General features: G+C 59.5%; 1 protein-coding gene across 2 annotated transcripts; it reads right to left on the bottom strand.

The window, feature by feature from the left end:
* Window positions 1–5114: 5114 nt before the first annotated feature.
* Window positions 5115–13393, bottom strand: MEIS3 (Meis homeobox 3). 2 transcript variants are annotated; one of them, XM_047077745.1, is made up of 12 exons: window positions 13382–13393; window positions 11533–11714; window positions 11201–11360; window positions 11055–11105; window positions 10046–10096; window positions 9713–9862; window positions 7310–7421; window positions 6977–7122; window positions 5992–6068; window positions 5716–5774; window positions 5525–5608; window positions 5115–5164 (listed from the first exon to the last, which is right to left on the bottom strand). In XM_047077745.1, exons 1-12 carry the CDS (start codon window positions 13391–13393, stop codon window positions 5115–5117), a joined length of 1134 nt encoding a protein of 377 aa, XP_046933701.1. The 2 variants fall into 2 exon arrangements, with proteins under 2 accessions (XP_046933701.1, XP_046933702.1); XM_047077746.1 differs by having other exon boundaries at window positions 9713–9811.
* Window positions 13394–15361: the final 1968 nt, after the last annotated feature.

Here is a 15361-nt window from a genome sequence, read left to right as displayed (position 1 = left end):
CCCCAACCTCCCCCGCGGCGGCCGCTGCCTCCTCGCCCCAGGAAACGGGGGAGGTATTTTTAGTTACAATTAACCTCCCGCCCAGTTTCCCTCGTCCCCGGTGGCACATCCAATTGGTTTAATTAGAGAGGATTCAGCGAGAGGCATTTCCAGTCGCCCAGCCGGTGGAGGAGGGGGAGGGGGGCTGCCCCTCCCCCACCCGCCTGCGTCCCCAGTTCCCCCATCGCCCCCCGAAGGCCTCCCCTTGCAGCCGACCTCAGGCCTTGGCCCGGCCCCGCCGCCTCCCCCCACTGCCCTCAAAGGAGGGCCGGGAAGTCCTTCCTCTCTGTCCCTCACCGGTCCCACTTCAGTCCCGGGGAGTTTGGGGAGGATAAACACTAATCTTAATGGCCCAAATAATATCTAACAGAGAATAGTTCATATTAGCCCCTTTAAAAATCATAGAATCTTAGAATTATATATGTATGTGTGTGTGTGTGTGTGTATACACACCCATATATATTTTAAGTTTATTTATTTTGAGAGAGAGAGAAAGAGCGCAAGCAGGGAAGGAGCAGAGAGAGTGAGGCAGAGAGAGAAAACCCCAAGCAGGCGGTGCATCTCAGCGCTTGACGCCATGCGGCTCAAACCCCTGAACCCTGAGACTGACCCGAGCGGAAATCAAGAGCGGGACGTTCGACCCACTGAGCCACCCAGGTGCCCCCTGAATTAGATTTTTCAAAATGAGAGGCGGTGGGGGCGTAGGTAGAGCACAGGCTTCAGAGCTTCTAGGCCTCCGGTTGGAACGGAGATCCACAGTCCCCTGCCGTGTGACCTCACCTCTCTGGGCCTCACTTTCCTCATCTGGGAAATGGGGGAAGTGATTGCACTTCCTTCACGGTGAGGGTCTGCCAGGTTGGCAGGCATGAAGCTTCTAGAACAGAGCCTGGCACCCGGCTCGCAGCAGGTAACTCCCCACCCCCACCCTGCTCTACTGTTTCCAACCTCCTGTCATGTGCTCATTTGCACAACCCTTTGGGGGTCTCCCACCCCAGGACACCAGCCCCTGAAGACGGCGGTCCCGCTGATGGGCCCGGAGAGCAGGGCCGCACACCCAGGAGACCACGGTGGCCTGAGTCAATGGGGGTGGAGGCAGCTGAGTCTCCAAGGCACTGCTGGTTCTCCCCACCTGTTCCCCGGGCACTCGCCGTGAGGTGGCACCAGGTGAACGGGCGAGTGACGGGGAGAATTCCAGGGAGGGGACAGTAGGAGGAAACAAAATGGGGCAGTGATGGGACTGCAGTCAGGAGGGGGGTGCTTTGGTATGGCCTCTCCTGCATCTTTGCCCAGGTGACTCAGCCGGAGAAGGTGGAGAAGGGGATCCGGGGCAAAGGGAGGAGCCAGGACAGAGGCCCGGAAGGGGCACTGAGCTATTTTCCCCAAACAAGGGTCTAAACCCAAGCAACTTCCAATTTGCAACTGAGCCCCATGGTGTCTTGGGAACGGATCGGCGGGATCGTTAGATCCTGGAGTTGACGGCAGCTGAGATTCCCATGAGGGATATTTGATCCCTTGAGCACCTGGTCGGGGCTCAAGGCCTCTGTGGGTCAAAGCCTCACACGGCCTGAGACAGAACAGGCTTGGGGGCCCTGGGCCTCAGTTTCCCTGCTTGCATCACGAGGGTCCAGAGGCTGCGGCATCATAGAAGATGAGTATTGATGGGGCGCCTGGGTAGCTCAGTTGGTGAAGCGTCTGACTCTTGGTTTCCGCTCAGGTCATGATCTCCCGGTTGGTGAGTTCGAGCCCTGCATGGGGCTCTGCGCTGACAGCGGGGAGCCTGCCTGGGATTCTCTGTCTCCCTCTGTCTCTCTCTGCCCCTCCCCTGCTCACACACGTGAGCGCGTGCACACACACACACGCACACTCTGTCTCTCTCAAAATAAATAAATAAGGGGGCGCCTGAGTGGCTTAGTCAGTTAAGTGTCCAACTTCTCCTCAGGTCATGATCTCACGGACCATGAGTTCGAGCCCCGCGTCGGGCTCTGTGCTGACAGCTCGGAGCCTGGAGCCTGCTTCAGACTCTGTGTCTCCCTCTCTCTCTCTCTGCCCCTCCCCTGCTCTCACTCTGTCTCTCTGTCTCTCAAAATTCAATAAAAATATTTTTAAAAATTAAAAAAAAAATAAACTTAAGAAAAAAAAAAAAGATGAGTATTGAGTGAGTGGTGGTTTGAGATGGCCTCTGAGGGCCTCATGTTTCCAAGCTCAGGTCTGCGTGTTCCAAGTGAGTATCATGGGGCTGGTAAGGGGCAGAGCCGGGATTTGAACCCAGGCACGTTGGGCTGGAGTCTGGTCTGTTGGCCACACATACATGTTTCCAAGGACCGTTCTGGGTAACTGCATTTGTCTCCCATGGGACAGACGAAGAAAAGTCATCTGTGAGCCACAGTGTGGGAGAGGGATGCAAAAGCGGCCATAATTCTTCATTCCTCCCCATCGCTTGAGCTGTGAGTTCGCAGCCCCCCTTCGCTGCCCTGTAAGGGGTGGAATCTGCTTCTCCTCCCTTGAATCCGGGCCGGTCTTGAGGCTTGTGGCCAAGATAACCAGGTGTCAGACACAAGCCAGGGCCTCAGGAGGCCTTGGGCCCTTCTGATCTCTCTTGGGGTCCAGTTAACCAGACCGCCTTCTCGTCAATGTCATCGTGAGGTCCAGTCACTCCTGTGGCCTCGCTGCCAGCCAGCGGAGCCCCCTTGCTGACCTGTCGCCAGCCATGCTACACAGGAGAGCCCTGTTTTGAAATGCCAAGAACCGCCCAGCAGAGTGTAGTATCAACCTATAGAATAATGAGCTAAAAAAGACGGCGTTTTAAACCACAAAGCCATGGGTGGGAGCGCCGGTGGAGAGAGCGGAGAGAGCGGGAGGGGGCGGGGAGGGAGAGAGAGTATCAATTATTATTATAGTCATTCAGGTGCTTTAAATTGATGAGTATTTGAATCTCAAAAGAGACACAAGAACTCAGATCGGTGGCTTTTTGTTTTTAAGACTTTATCATTAAAAAAAAAAGTAGAAGACATCAGTGAAGGGAGGTAGGGGAGAGAAGGGGAGGGAGTGGGCTGGAGGGTGAGGGGGCCTCTCCCAAATGTCGGATCCAGCTGACCCTCCTTCCCTGACAGCCCCAGCCCACCTCCAGTCCCTTCTCTAGCCTGGAGGCAGGGGGATCCCCAACCACCACCTCCTGAAGACCCAGGCCCAGGATCTCAGCTTGGGTTCGAGGCAGAGGTGAGGGCAGATGTGGGGCGCGGGGCCTGGAGGCCTTGTCTTTGTCCTTGAGAGCCCCTCGAGTGGGCGCTCAGGCCCCCATGTCCCGGCGGGGCCCCAGGGAGGTAGGCATTGCGTTGGGGGCCTTAGGAGGTGGGGTCCTGAAGTCAGGGGGCCAGGCAGGGACCGGGACCAGGTGTGAGCCTGGTGGTCACAGTCCGGAGGCTGGGGTCTGTGAACAGGGGACAAGAGGCCAAGTCAGGAAGTGGGGAGGGGTCTGGCTCCACATCAGCCCCTCTGTGCAGCCCCCATCAGCCCCATAGCAAGAGAAATGCAGAGGGAGGGAGGGAGGGAGGGAGGGAGGGAGGCAGAACAGAAATGGAAAAGGGAGACATAGAGACAGAGATGGAAAAAGAGACAAGACAATTAAGACCAAGAAAGAGAAAGGAAGACAGGGAGAGAGACAGACCAAGACCCCTCACCTCCCCGAGGTTCTCCTGACATTCAGACCAGGCCACACCTGTCCTCGGTTGGTCTGGGCAGAGCCGAGACCCCCACTGACCTCCCACTGCCAGTCCCTGAACAAACCTGGCCCTCTTTCCTTCCCAGGCTCCAGTCCCCATGCCCCTCCATGCCTAAGTCCTCCTAGGTCTCCACTCCCATCTCCCAGCCTTTCTGTTGGACCTGAGTTCATTACTCATCCACCCAGCTTGACAGTGCAAGCCTAGCCCAGTCCTCCCTTCCCCTCATGGCTGTGACTGGGTGGGGGGAGCAGGGTGCTCTCTCATAGCTGGGAGGCTTCTAAGTGCACTGGGCCTTTGCATATGCTGTTCTCTCCTTTCCTGCCTCGCTCCTTCCATTCTCCTGGTCTCAGCTCCAAGTCCCCTCTTCCAGGAAGTCTTCCCTGAACCCCCCAGCCTGGGTCTGATGCCCCCTCTGGGCTCCTTCAGTTCTTGGGTTCCGTCACTCCAGCCCTGCCCACTCTGGGACATCACTGTCGGAAGACAGGTCTGTCTCCCCCACTGGACAGTGAGCCCTATGGGGGCAGGGTACAGAAATACTCAGAGAATGTGCATTAAATGAATGAGTGAATGAATGAATGAATGAATGAAGCAGTGCTAAAGTAAAGACTCTGGCTTTCAGAGTCTTAATACAGAGAGAGTCAAGATCTGATTTGTGTTTTAGAAATTCCAAGAAGCCTCTCAACCCTGGGGCTTTGCACATGCTGTTCCCTTTGCTTTTCTGAGCCAAGTGAACCTGCCCAAGTGACCTCTTCTTAGCATCACTTTTCTCCTCTGTAACATGGAAATAAGAATAATTTCCCCCCCAAATTTGGGGTTTTTATGAAGACTAAGTGGGAAGATGCTCTAAAGTCTTAAGACCTGGGAGCATAAAAGAATGCACCCTACTACTTTGCCCCCCTTTTCTCCCCATTGGACCCCTATTCATCCTTCAATGCCCTACCCACAAGTCACTTCCTCTATAAAATATTTCCTAATATCTCAGGGATGAGGGATGTCTCCCTCCTCTGAGGAAGCTGTGTTAAATCGTTTTCGCTGTTGTTCTGGACTGTCATTCGTTTCTGATGTCCACTTCCTCACAAGCCCAGAATCTTCTCAAGAGCAGGATCCTACCGGAGGCTGGTCAGGATGTGGAACAAGGGTTTAACATATGTTGGAGGCGTATGAATGGATAGGTGGGCAGATGAATGGGTGAGAAGGTAGGTGGGTGAGTGCATTCTAGGTGCATTTCAGAGACCCCTGCTGACCCTGCTCTGGGTTGGAGGAATATTGGAATCTGGAGTTCTTACCAAGATTTGAGAGCCACACAACCCCCAACCCAGTGCCCCTAGACATTGTACACTTACACTTGTCCTGAATCTATAGATAATGCCACTCTCCTTCTAAGTTCAAACTCATCCCCATCGGCCCTGGAAGACAAAAGAGGAGGGTTAGTGTTTCTTCACCAGACATCCCCATATGCCCCTAAATCCCTCTTGCCTGCTCCTTCCCCAGGGGATCCGTCTATCGGGACCGACTGAGTCATCATTTAAGAAAGGACTGGTCCTTTGAGGAAAAGTAGAGCCTTCCAATGGATGGGCAGAGCCTGGAAGAAGCGAATTCGGCTAAGAAAAGGTGGGCATCTGGAAATCTACAATTGTCTCCCCAGCTCCACTGTTATGCGAATGAAGTACTATTCCTGAAGTTAATCCCAAGAGGTGGGGCATCATCATTTAGAGGAGGGGCCTGGTGTGTTGGGGGCGTGGCCTAGTTAAGGGGCGGGGCCTTACCTGGAGGCCTGACTGTCATGTGTGGCTGAGCTTCCGTATAGCTCCCCATGGGCTGGCCCTCTGGGCTGAAGGCTGCACTCTGCCCTGCGAGGGAGGTTGAGGGGTGCAGGCTGAGCCCCAGGGTGTGCGGGTCCCAGCCTTGACACTCCCCGGGGAACACTAGACCCTCTCTCCCCGCCTTCTCCCTGTACCTGTGCGGTTGGATTGATCTATCATCGGCTGCACGATGCGTCTCCGGGCGTTAATGAACCTGGGAGGGGGTCACGGAAACAGAGGGAGGTGTAAAGAGGGAATAGGAGAGAGGCAGCAATGAACACCCGAGACAGAGCTGGAAAAGAGGACGGGGACAGGGGAGGGGAGGAGAGAGGCTCCCAGGGGCTTCGCGGCCTCCGTCAGCACCGCGGACAGCGCCCGGCCTCCCACCCCGGGCGGGCCCACGGACCGCGCAGGCCTCCTAGGTCACTCACCAGTTGTTGACTTGCAGGATGGTGAGCCCCGTGTCCTGCGCCAGCTGTTTCTTCTGCTCCTCCGAGGGGTACGGGTGCTGTGGCCACCAGCAAGAGTCACCCTGCCTGCCCAGCTGCCATCTGACCCCCCCAAGGCCTGGCCCCATGGGGATGGGGAGCCCAGGCTGGGGCAGGGCCAGGAGAAAGCTCGTCTGAGCTGTTCCACGCTCCCCCAAGGCCCAATGGAAGGAAGCGGAGAAGCCAAGCTTCGGGCAATTATGCCCGTGAGCGCCCCCGCCTCTTCCAGCAATTACAGGCTAATTGGCCAGCTCTCATTAGGGAGACCGAAGCTGGGGGTTCCAGCACCGGAAAGGAGGCAGAGCCCAGCACCAGCCCTCTCGGAGTTTCTGTCACGGGTTCCTGTGTGTGTCCTTCCCTGTCCCAATCCCTCTCCCTCTCTCAGTCCCCCTGTGACTCTCTCCCTGTGTCTACCCTGCTCTGATCCAGTCCACCCCACATCTCTCCATTTCTCTCTTTGTTTCGGCCTCTCCCTGACTCTCTTCCTGTCTCTATTCCCTTCCCCCCACCAGCTCTCCCCACGAGGCAGTGCGGCGCAATGGTTAAGGCCAAACCGCCTGCTTCCGAACCCACTTCTGGCTAGAAGACCTTTGCACAACGGAGCCACCCACAGCCCTATCCTCGCAGGCTTTGTTTTGGCCGGATGGTGACGACCGATGGGGAGAGGGGAGTGGGGGGAACAAACGGGTGGGGGGTTGAGGTCAGGACTGAATGAGTTCAGAACCCTTAGCAGCAAGCACCTGGCATACAGGGAGCGCTCATGGATGCTTGATCCTGCCAGTCCCCCTCCCCTTGAGGTTCGCCCTCAACATTTCCCCTGTGCCTGGATCTCCCATCTCGGGGTCTCTCTCTCGGGGCCTCAGTCTCCACACGGCCATCCGCCTTCCCTCTCTATGCCCACGCTGCCCCCCGGGCCTGGGGCTCTCACCGAGAGGTGCTGAAACAACCAGGCCCTCATGATGTTGGTGGCCACCTTGGGGAAGATTCCCCTCTTCTTGTGCCGCCGCTCCTGGTCCAGCTCCTCGTCCTCTCCCCCAGAACTTGGAGAGGCCATGCTTGTGTCTAGTCCGTCTCCTGGGGGAGGACAGGCATGCCGTGCTTGTGGGCAGTAGGGGGCGGGTACCAGAGAGACCCAGAACCCTCACCCACGAGACTGCTCCACACCCCAGTCGTCCTTGCGCCTGTGGAAGTCCTACTTGCTGTCTAACTCCAATCCTCAGACTGACTCCCACACTTGTCCTCCACCTCCCAGACTTCTTACCTTGGTCACTGGAGTTGTCCCCACTCTGGGAGGCCAGGCCCCCACTGGAGGGACCCGGGGTCCCCAAATGTACGGACCCGCTGTCCTCATGGTCTCTAATCCAAGTATTATTCTGGAAAACAAGAGTTGGAGGTCAGCGCCAATGTAGCACAGTGGCTGAGACCAGGGGCTCTGGAGCTGGGACCCCTGAGTATAAATAGAGCCTGTTCCTGCCTCTTTCCTGGCTGTGTGACCTTGGGCAAGTCGCTTCACCTCTCTGTGACTCTGTGTCTTCAACGGAAGACAATAAACTCTCCCCACCTCGCAAAGCAGGGTGAGGACTCAAGGAGTTAATTTACATAAAGACACATAGCAATCACCCAGTGAAGAAGCGTTTATACAGATCTAGGGCACCTTATCCGAAATCCTTGGGGGCCAGCAGTGTTTCAGAATTCAGAGTGTTTCACATTTTTATTTATTTTTATAATTTTTTTTAATGTTTATTTTTGAGAGAGACGGAGACAGAGCGTGAGCGGGGGAGGGGCAGAGAGAGAGGGCAGCACAGAATCCGAAGCGGGCTCCAGGCTCTGAGCCATCAGCACAGAGCCCGACGCGGGGCTCGAACCCACGGACAGCGAGATCATAACCTGAGCCAAGGTCGGATGCTCAACCAATTGAGCCACCCAGGCGCCCCTTATTTATTCATTTTTAAAAGTAATCTCGAACCCACCACCCCGAGATCGAGAGTCGCGTATACTGTACCGACTGAACCAGCCAGGCGCCCCAGAACTCTTCACGTTTTTAGACAGTAAATCCGTGCACACACTGCGTATTTCATAACACCCCTAGGGTCTGGGACTTCACCTCGTCATCAAACTCATTAACATTTCTGCAGCAAAACGGATGAATATTTAACGAAGTGGAATAAATAAAGGCTATAAATAGCCCCTCGTTAGTTCAGGTCAGATTTTGCTGTGAAATGAGTTTGCGCTAAACTTACGGGGGATAAAAAAAAAAACCAAAAAACCAACTTCCAGTTTTCAGAGATTGAGGGGGGCGGTTCTCTGAGTTGCCCATCAGGGAAATTCTGGGTTGTGCTTCCTCTATCCGAACTCCAACACACTAGGAGGCACTTGAGAATGCCTTGGATGTACCCTCACCACCCCCACCCCCACTCTGCGTCCCAGGAGGCGGACCCACCCAAACAGACCGAATCAAGACCTCTTTGGCATTTCGTTTGAGGGATCGGTTCAATTGTTGGGAGGCAGAATGGGTGGGTTCAGCTCTTGTTGAACCCCCAGGGTACCCCCCACCTGCCCCACTGATTGCCCTTGACCCCGCTCGCTGCTTTGCAAACAGTCCCTCCCCAAACGGCCCAGTGTGGGTGCGTCCTCTGTGTCCTGCGGGGGCTGAGCTGGGGACGCCGCCGCTCAGAGAAGGTTTCTGAGGGTTTGTATGTCTGCGTGGAATTGTGCGTTCGAGCGCACTGCGGGCGGGCGTGCAAACTGGAGAATCATCGGTCTGAAGGCTTTTGAGCGTGGCTCCAGGGGTAGCCCCAGATCTGATGGGATGCTGGGGTGAGCACCCACATCGGTGTGCCTGAAGTGGTCCTGAAACTGTGGTGTGGCACACGTCAGTGTGCTCGCGTCTCTGCCCGAGATGGGATGGTCGACCCCGGAGAGGGGGCGGCTGTGGCGTGGCTGTGAGTTACGTGGGCACAGCTGGGACACGCGCCAGGATCGGAGCATGGCTGCATCACTCTTTGAGACGGCCAGCTGGCTGTGTGTGACTATCACGGGGCCCCGGTTTTCTAAGTTGGTGGCTGTTGTTCGAGTGGCCGGTTGTCCCGTTTGCGAGACAGCGTGTGTGGATTACGACACGGGCGGCTTTGCGACTCTGTGGGGCCGGATGATCGGCCTGGGTGTGCATCGGAGGATGTGTGAAGACGCGGGACACGGCTGGGCCTCTGAGTGGGTTGTAACCAGCCCCACTGCCGTGGGGCTCTCGCTCAGCAGGTGCAGATGAGGAGTTGTGGGGCAGAGGGTCCTCGGGGCCCGTCTGTGTCTGCGGCGTGCGGCACGCCCGGGTCTGTGTCATTGTGCTGTGGCCGGGTGCCTGTATCCGGGTGCGAGTATCATGTGGTATCACCGTCGCGGGTGTCGGTAGGGTGTGTGGGTGTAGCCGAGTCTACGGGTGGTCTGTTGGCGCGAGTGTGTGCCTGTGCGTGTGCGCGCGCGCATGCACCGTCGTCCGGCCGGGTCCCGGTCTATGTAGCCGCCGCGCTGAGGGGCACGAGCCCTGTGGTCCCGCGTGTCTGACTGTGGCTGAGTCTGGGTGGTGTGCACGCCCCCACGCTGTAGCCCAGCTGTGCCTGCTCACGGCTTTGGTCGCGGGGTGACGCCCGGTGCCCCATCCCCGGCCCACCTGATCTGGGAGGCTGGGGCAGGAGGCCGGGTAGTCCTCGAGATCTTCCCTGCAGCCGCCATCCCGATCCTCGATGACCAAGTCGATGGGCATCTTTCCCTTGAGGCAGGTGATGTAGCGGTGACAGAAGTTGTCGCACAGGTCGTGGACCTGGGGGGGCACCGGGGTACTGGGGGGGCCACCCGGGGGCCAGGGCTGGGGTGTACAGGGACAGGGGCAGCATTCGGCTCCGACTCCAGTGGGCAGAGAGCCTGAAGGAGGGATGGAGGGGGCGAGAAGAGCAGGGATGGGGGGGGGACAAGCGAGGGTGTGAGGGGAGTGGGAAGCACTCACCTTCTCCAGCTCCAGCAGGTGGAACCGGAGCACCTGAATGGCCTGTATCATCTGCAGAAGGAGACAGGAAGGGACGGGGAGGGGGGAGAGGGAGGGAAGGAGCAGGGGAAGAAAGAGAGAGAAGGAGGGAGAAGGACGAGAGGAGGAGGAGGAGGAGAAAGGAGAGAAAAGGAGACGGAGGAACGGGAAGAATGAGATAGAATGACAGAGACGGAGGACAGGGAGACAGAGGGAGACAGAACCACAGGGGCAGAGAGCAACAGAGACAGAGACCCAGAATTACAGGAAGATGGAATGTTAGAGTCAGAGACAAAGGAAGAGAAGCAAGAGGGGCAGAGACAGGAAAGGATCCACCGCAAGAGGAGAGAAGGAACGTACGCTATAATGGAAATACCCCATCTTGTCCCCTGCTCCACTTCCCACCCTTTGCCTGCGAACTACATTTCCCAGACTCCTTTGCCAAAGGGTTCGGCCAATAGGAAGCCCCGGCGGGAGCTGGAAACCAAAAGGAAGAGAGAGGCCAGGGTATTTCTCCTTCCCTCTCCTTCCCCTTTCTCTCCTCTCTCCTCTTCCCTTCGCAGCCAAGTCCCTGCCCTCATTTTGGGGTAGGCTCTCATCCTGACTGATAGAACAGCCAATGCCTATTGAGTCTCTGTTCGGTGCCAGGCACTGATCTAAGTGCTTGACTCTTTTTAGCTCATTATATCCTCACAACAGCCCTACAAGATAGAGATTGCCACTAGCTAGGAAACTGAGGCACAAGGAGATGCAGCTACTTGCCCTGGTTCACAGAACTAGTGAGTGGCAGAGCTTGCACTTGAACCCAGGCCATCGGTCCCCGTTCTCAAACTCTTGGCTATAGTCATTGCAAACGGGCAACAACGATCACTATTTGAGAAAGGGGGTCAGGTGATCTCCTCTCCGCTCCCACAACAAACCCCAGGGCTGTGGAGGGCGGGACAGGAGACCCCTGCGGAGGAGGGAGCATTGGGGAGGGCCCAGATCTCACCAGATTGTCCAGCTCCGGGTTGGAAGAGAAGAGGGGCCTCTCGGAGCGGACCTGGAAGGAAGAGAGAAGCCAGAGAGGGCGCGTCCTGTCTCCAGCCCTCCTCTCCTCACTGGCTCTCCTGGCTCAGAGCAGACGGGGGTGCTTACCTGCTTAGCAAAGGCAGCGATGTCCTCGTTGAAGGAGTCAGAGGAGCAGACGTCACCGCCTGGAGGTGTGCCCAGCCCAGCCCCGGCCCCGTCTCGGGGCGAGCACGTGGCCAATTCACATTTCTCAAAGACCAGGGCCAGCAGCGGGAAGAGCGGGTGTCTAGGGGAAGCAGGAGAGAAGGCTCATGAGGGGAGGCCAGGGGCCTGCGGAGGACGGAGCACCTGGGAGAAGGACAGGAGACCCAGGGGAAGAGATGGAGAGATCAAGACAGCGCGAGAGAGTCAGAGACACGGAAGAGGGGGCCCGCATCCCGAGAGCTGTCCCCACTCACCCGTAGATCTCGTCCTTCTCCCTCCTCAGGCCATCACTGTCCAAGCCCGGGGGCTGGGGTTGGGGAGGCCGGTGTGGGCCATAGGGCCCGGGGGCTCTCGGTGCCGCGGCCACTGCCTCCGAGAAGCCAGCCAGGGTTGCAGTGCCGTCCACGATGCCTGGGTAGTGAGGCAGCTCATCGTACTGGGGGGAGGCGAGAGGGAGAGAGCCCCAGGGAGACGTCAGGAAACCTCCCTACCCTGGCACCCGGGAGATGCTCTCCCTGCCCTCAAGAACCAGCCCTTTCTTTCCCCGTGTCTGAGCCCAGCCGCCTTGGACCCCAGATGTCCCACAGGGCTTTCTCTTTGGAACTGAGAGCCCTGTCCCAGGGTCTTCCCTTATACCCCTGGTCTGTGAAAATGTCCCGTCAGAGATTCTTGGTGTGTGGGCAGGAGGGTCCAGAGGAGAGAGACTGACCCAGGTCTCGGGTCTGAGGGTGAGGGTGGGGGTCAGAGATCAGCTGGCTGGTAACTGTCAGCTCCTCCCAGAGCAGGGACAGGAGGGAGGAGGGGAGAGAGCCGTGGAGAGACCCCGAGAGAGAGTCTGGGGGCAGGATGCAAGACAGAGACAGAGGTGAGGAAAGAGAGGGACGGAGGGGAGGAGATACAGGAGGGAGAGACAGAGAGAAAGAGAGAGAGAGAGAGAGGCTCACTCCGGGACCCTTCCCATAAAAGCAGCACATCATTTATGCATGTATGTGTGTGTGCACTGTCCCCTCCCTACTTCAGTTTCATCTCACAGTTGTCAAATATGCACATCTGAGCGTCCCTTAACAACGTGTCACACCCCACCCCGCCGACGAACCTACCCCCTCCCGCCAAGGCCCAGGACTGAGTGGGTGAGCGAATGAATGAGCGACCGAGACATTCCGCGCATGCGTGCATGAACGACGGAGGCACGGAGCACAGCGCCAGGCACACGTTCCGTAAACACTTGTTGAACCGAGTGTAACCCCGCGCAACCGCGGCAAACCCACCGGTGCCACCCGCCGCAAGGAGAACGACTGTCATTACAGAAGCGCGCGCGCGCGCGCACATATACACACACACACACACACACGCGCGCGCGCGCGCGCGCGCGCGGCGGGGGCCAGAGGGACCTTAAGCCACTCAGGCCAAACCCTCTCCTTGGGCAGGAGGAGACTGAGGCTCAAAGAGGCCAGGAGACTCAGAGGCGCGCGAGCCTTCCTGCCGTGGGGCGCCCTGGCCCCTGCGGGATGCCAGGCTCCGCGTGCGTGGGTCCCTCTCTCCGTCTTCCTCTTCGTCGTCCTCTCCTAACTTCTCCTGAGCCCCAAAGTTGAATCCCGACTGTTCCCCGCGGTTCCTCGCGCATCCTAAGATGTGCAGTAAGGGTCTTCCGTCCTGCGTGTTCCCACCCCCTCCGCCCCCAAAGGTGCGTACTCACCTCCTCGCCCGGCTCCTCTGATCTCCCCATCCCCAGGACCATGGACCATGGAAGCCCGGCCTGGCCAGACACCCACCCCCCCCTTCTCCCAGCACTGTCCCCACCCCGACCCCTCAGGAGGACTTGGAACAAAAGTAGACCGCGGGGAAGGATTGGGGAGGGCAGAAGAGGAAGGAAGGGGTAGGATAAAGGACCTGAGATAGAGCGGGAGACCGGGGGCGGAGAGAGGGGAGCGCCGGGGCAGACAGGAGACAGGAGGAGACCCGGGGCACAGGCAGGGGAGGCAGAGAAAGAGGTGGAGGAGAGGGCGGGATGGGCCGACGGGGGCCGGAGCGCCGGGGCGGGGGCGGTGCAGGGCTGGGGTGCGCGGCGGGGCTGGGGCGCCGGGCGCCCGCCCTCAGACCTACCCTCCGGGCCATGGGCTGACGCCGGCGGCAGCTCCCGGGTCCCTCCAGGGCCTGGCCGGCGGGGCGGGCGCAGCCCGGGGCAGCGGCCCCCGACGGGCCGCGGTGCCGACGCCAGGGGGTGGGGCAGGAGGCTGGGGGCCCGGCCCCCCCACCCCCACCGTCGTCAGTGGCCGGCGCCGGGCAGCGCGGAGGCTGCGAGCATGGACCCCGGGCGCCCTCCCCACCGCGGGGGTCACGGCGAGGGGCTCATGCCGGCGAGGGAAGGGGTGAGTGGGGCGGGGGGGGCGGTCGCCCGAGGCCCCCTCCCCGGGCCCCCAGTTCCCTCCCCCGGGGCCCGGGAGGATCGGCAGGGCTGGCGGAGGGGGTGGGGGGGATGCCGAGGGGGGAGCGGGGGTGGGGGGCGCGCGGGGGGTGGGGCGGGGAGGGGGCCCCGGGCGGGGGAGGGGGCGGCGGGCCGGGGGGAGGGGAGGGTGATGCTGGCGGCGGGGCCGCTCGGTCTCTCCCCGTCTCCCGGTCTCTCCCGGTCTCTCCCTCTCTCTGCGGTCACATCCGGAAGTTCCACATCGAGATGCTTAACCCGCTGTCCGCCGGTGGCTGGGCCGCGGGCGGGGCGGGCGGGGCGGGCGGGGGCGGCCGGGCCCCTCCCCCCGCGCCGCCGCCGCCGCTCCCGGGGCCGCCTTTGTGTCGGGGTCTCCCCGGGTCGCCGGTCCCCCGGCCCCCACCCCGGCCCGCCCCACTCCGCGGCGCCCTCTCCCCCCCACCCACCCCTGCCCGGGCCTCCTCCGCCTCCCGCCCGGCGGCCGCCACAGGTCTCTGTCCGTCGGCCGGTTCCCTGCGCTCCCCGCCCTTCCCTGCTCCGGCCCGGCGGGGAGGGGGGGGGGTGGGGGGGGGGGAGGCCGGCGCCGCGCTCCCCCGCGTCCGCCCGCCGCTCTCGCTTTCTCCCCATGTCCTTCCCTCTTTGTCTCTCTGTCTCTTTGTCTCTCCCTCTCTTTGTCTCTGTCCGTCTGCCTGCCTCTCCCTCCCTCTCTCTCTCTCTCTCTGTCTCTCTAGCAGACAGATCAGACCGAGGAGAAGACCCCATAATTTAGTTTCTCTTCTTGCTCTGGGCCCCCTAACTTCCCTCCCCTGGGAGACAGGGATGCTCATGTGCCCGGGTGGGAGGCCATCTGCGTGTGTGTGTGTGTGTGTGTGTGTGTGTGTGTGTGTGCTTGCGTGTGTCCCTGGCTGTGTCTGTGTGTCTGGTTGTGGGCCCATGCCTGGGGATGCGGGTGTGTTTAAGATTTCCAAGTGCTGTTTCTGTCTCTGAATATGGTGAGTCTCCGGGTTGTGGGTCCGCGGGACTTTGTACACACTGAGGCTGGGCCTTGGACCATCCGAGGGTCAGCCCAGGCGCCGGGTGTGCGCAGGCCCGGGGGTATCCCTCTGTCCCCCCCCACCCCGCCCATTTTCGACCCCTGCCTTTTACAGGACGGCCCCCCCACCCCCACCCCCACCCCACTCTCAGTTCGTGGATTCTCCAGGGTTAAGGGTAAATCATGTGCTGCTCACATATCTCGGAGAGCAGGCCCGCAGTTTTTATCGGATTCCTGGAGGATCCGGGACCCCGACAGCCTTTGCAACTAGTGTTCTAATGAGATACAGCAGGTTTCTGCGACCGAAATTAATACCGAGCCCCGACTGTGTGCTGGGTGGTGTTCTGGAGACATAACAGGGGGAAAAGACAAACTTCCTGGCTTCCCGGAGCTCCCGTTCTATCGGCGATGGCGAGGGAGAGAGAGAACAGACCAGTAAGTAGATGCGTAAGTGTAGAATAATGCCCGGAGGTGACAAGTGTTCTGAGAGAAAGCAGGACAGAGGAGATGGTGTAAGCTGGACGGGGAGGGCCTCAGAGGGGGTGACATCTGGGCAGAGACCTGAAGAAGGTGACGGAGGGAGCCGTGTGCACCTCGGAGGGAAGATCACCCCAAGCAGAGGAACAGC

Source organism: Lynx rufus, unplaced genomic scaffold (genome assembly GCF_022079265.1).
Source record: "Lynx rufus isolate CCGP_SWC_20201006 ecotype Redwood Valley unplaced genomic scaffold, mLynRuf1.p SCAF_16, whole genome shotgun sequence".
Lineage (NCBI taxonomy): Eukaryota > Metazoa > Chordata > Mammalia > Carnivora > Felidae > Lynx > Lynx rufus.
Note: the sequence above shows the minus strand (reverse complement) of the source record. Positions and strands in the feature narration are given on the sequence as shown.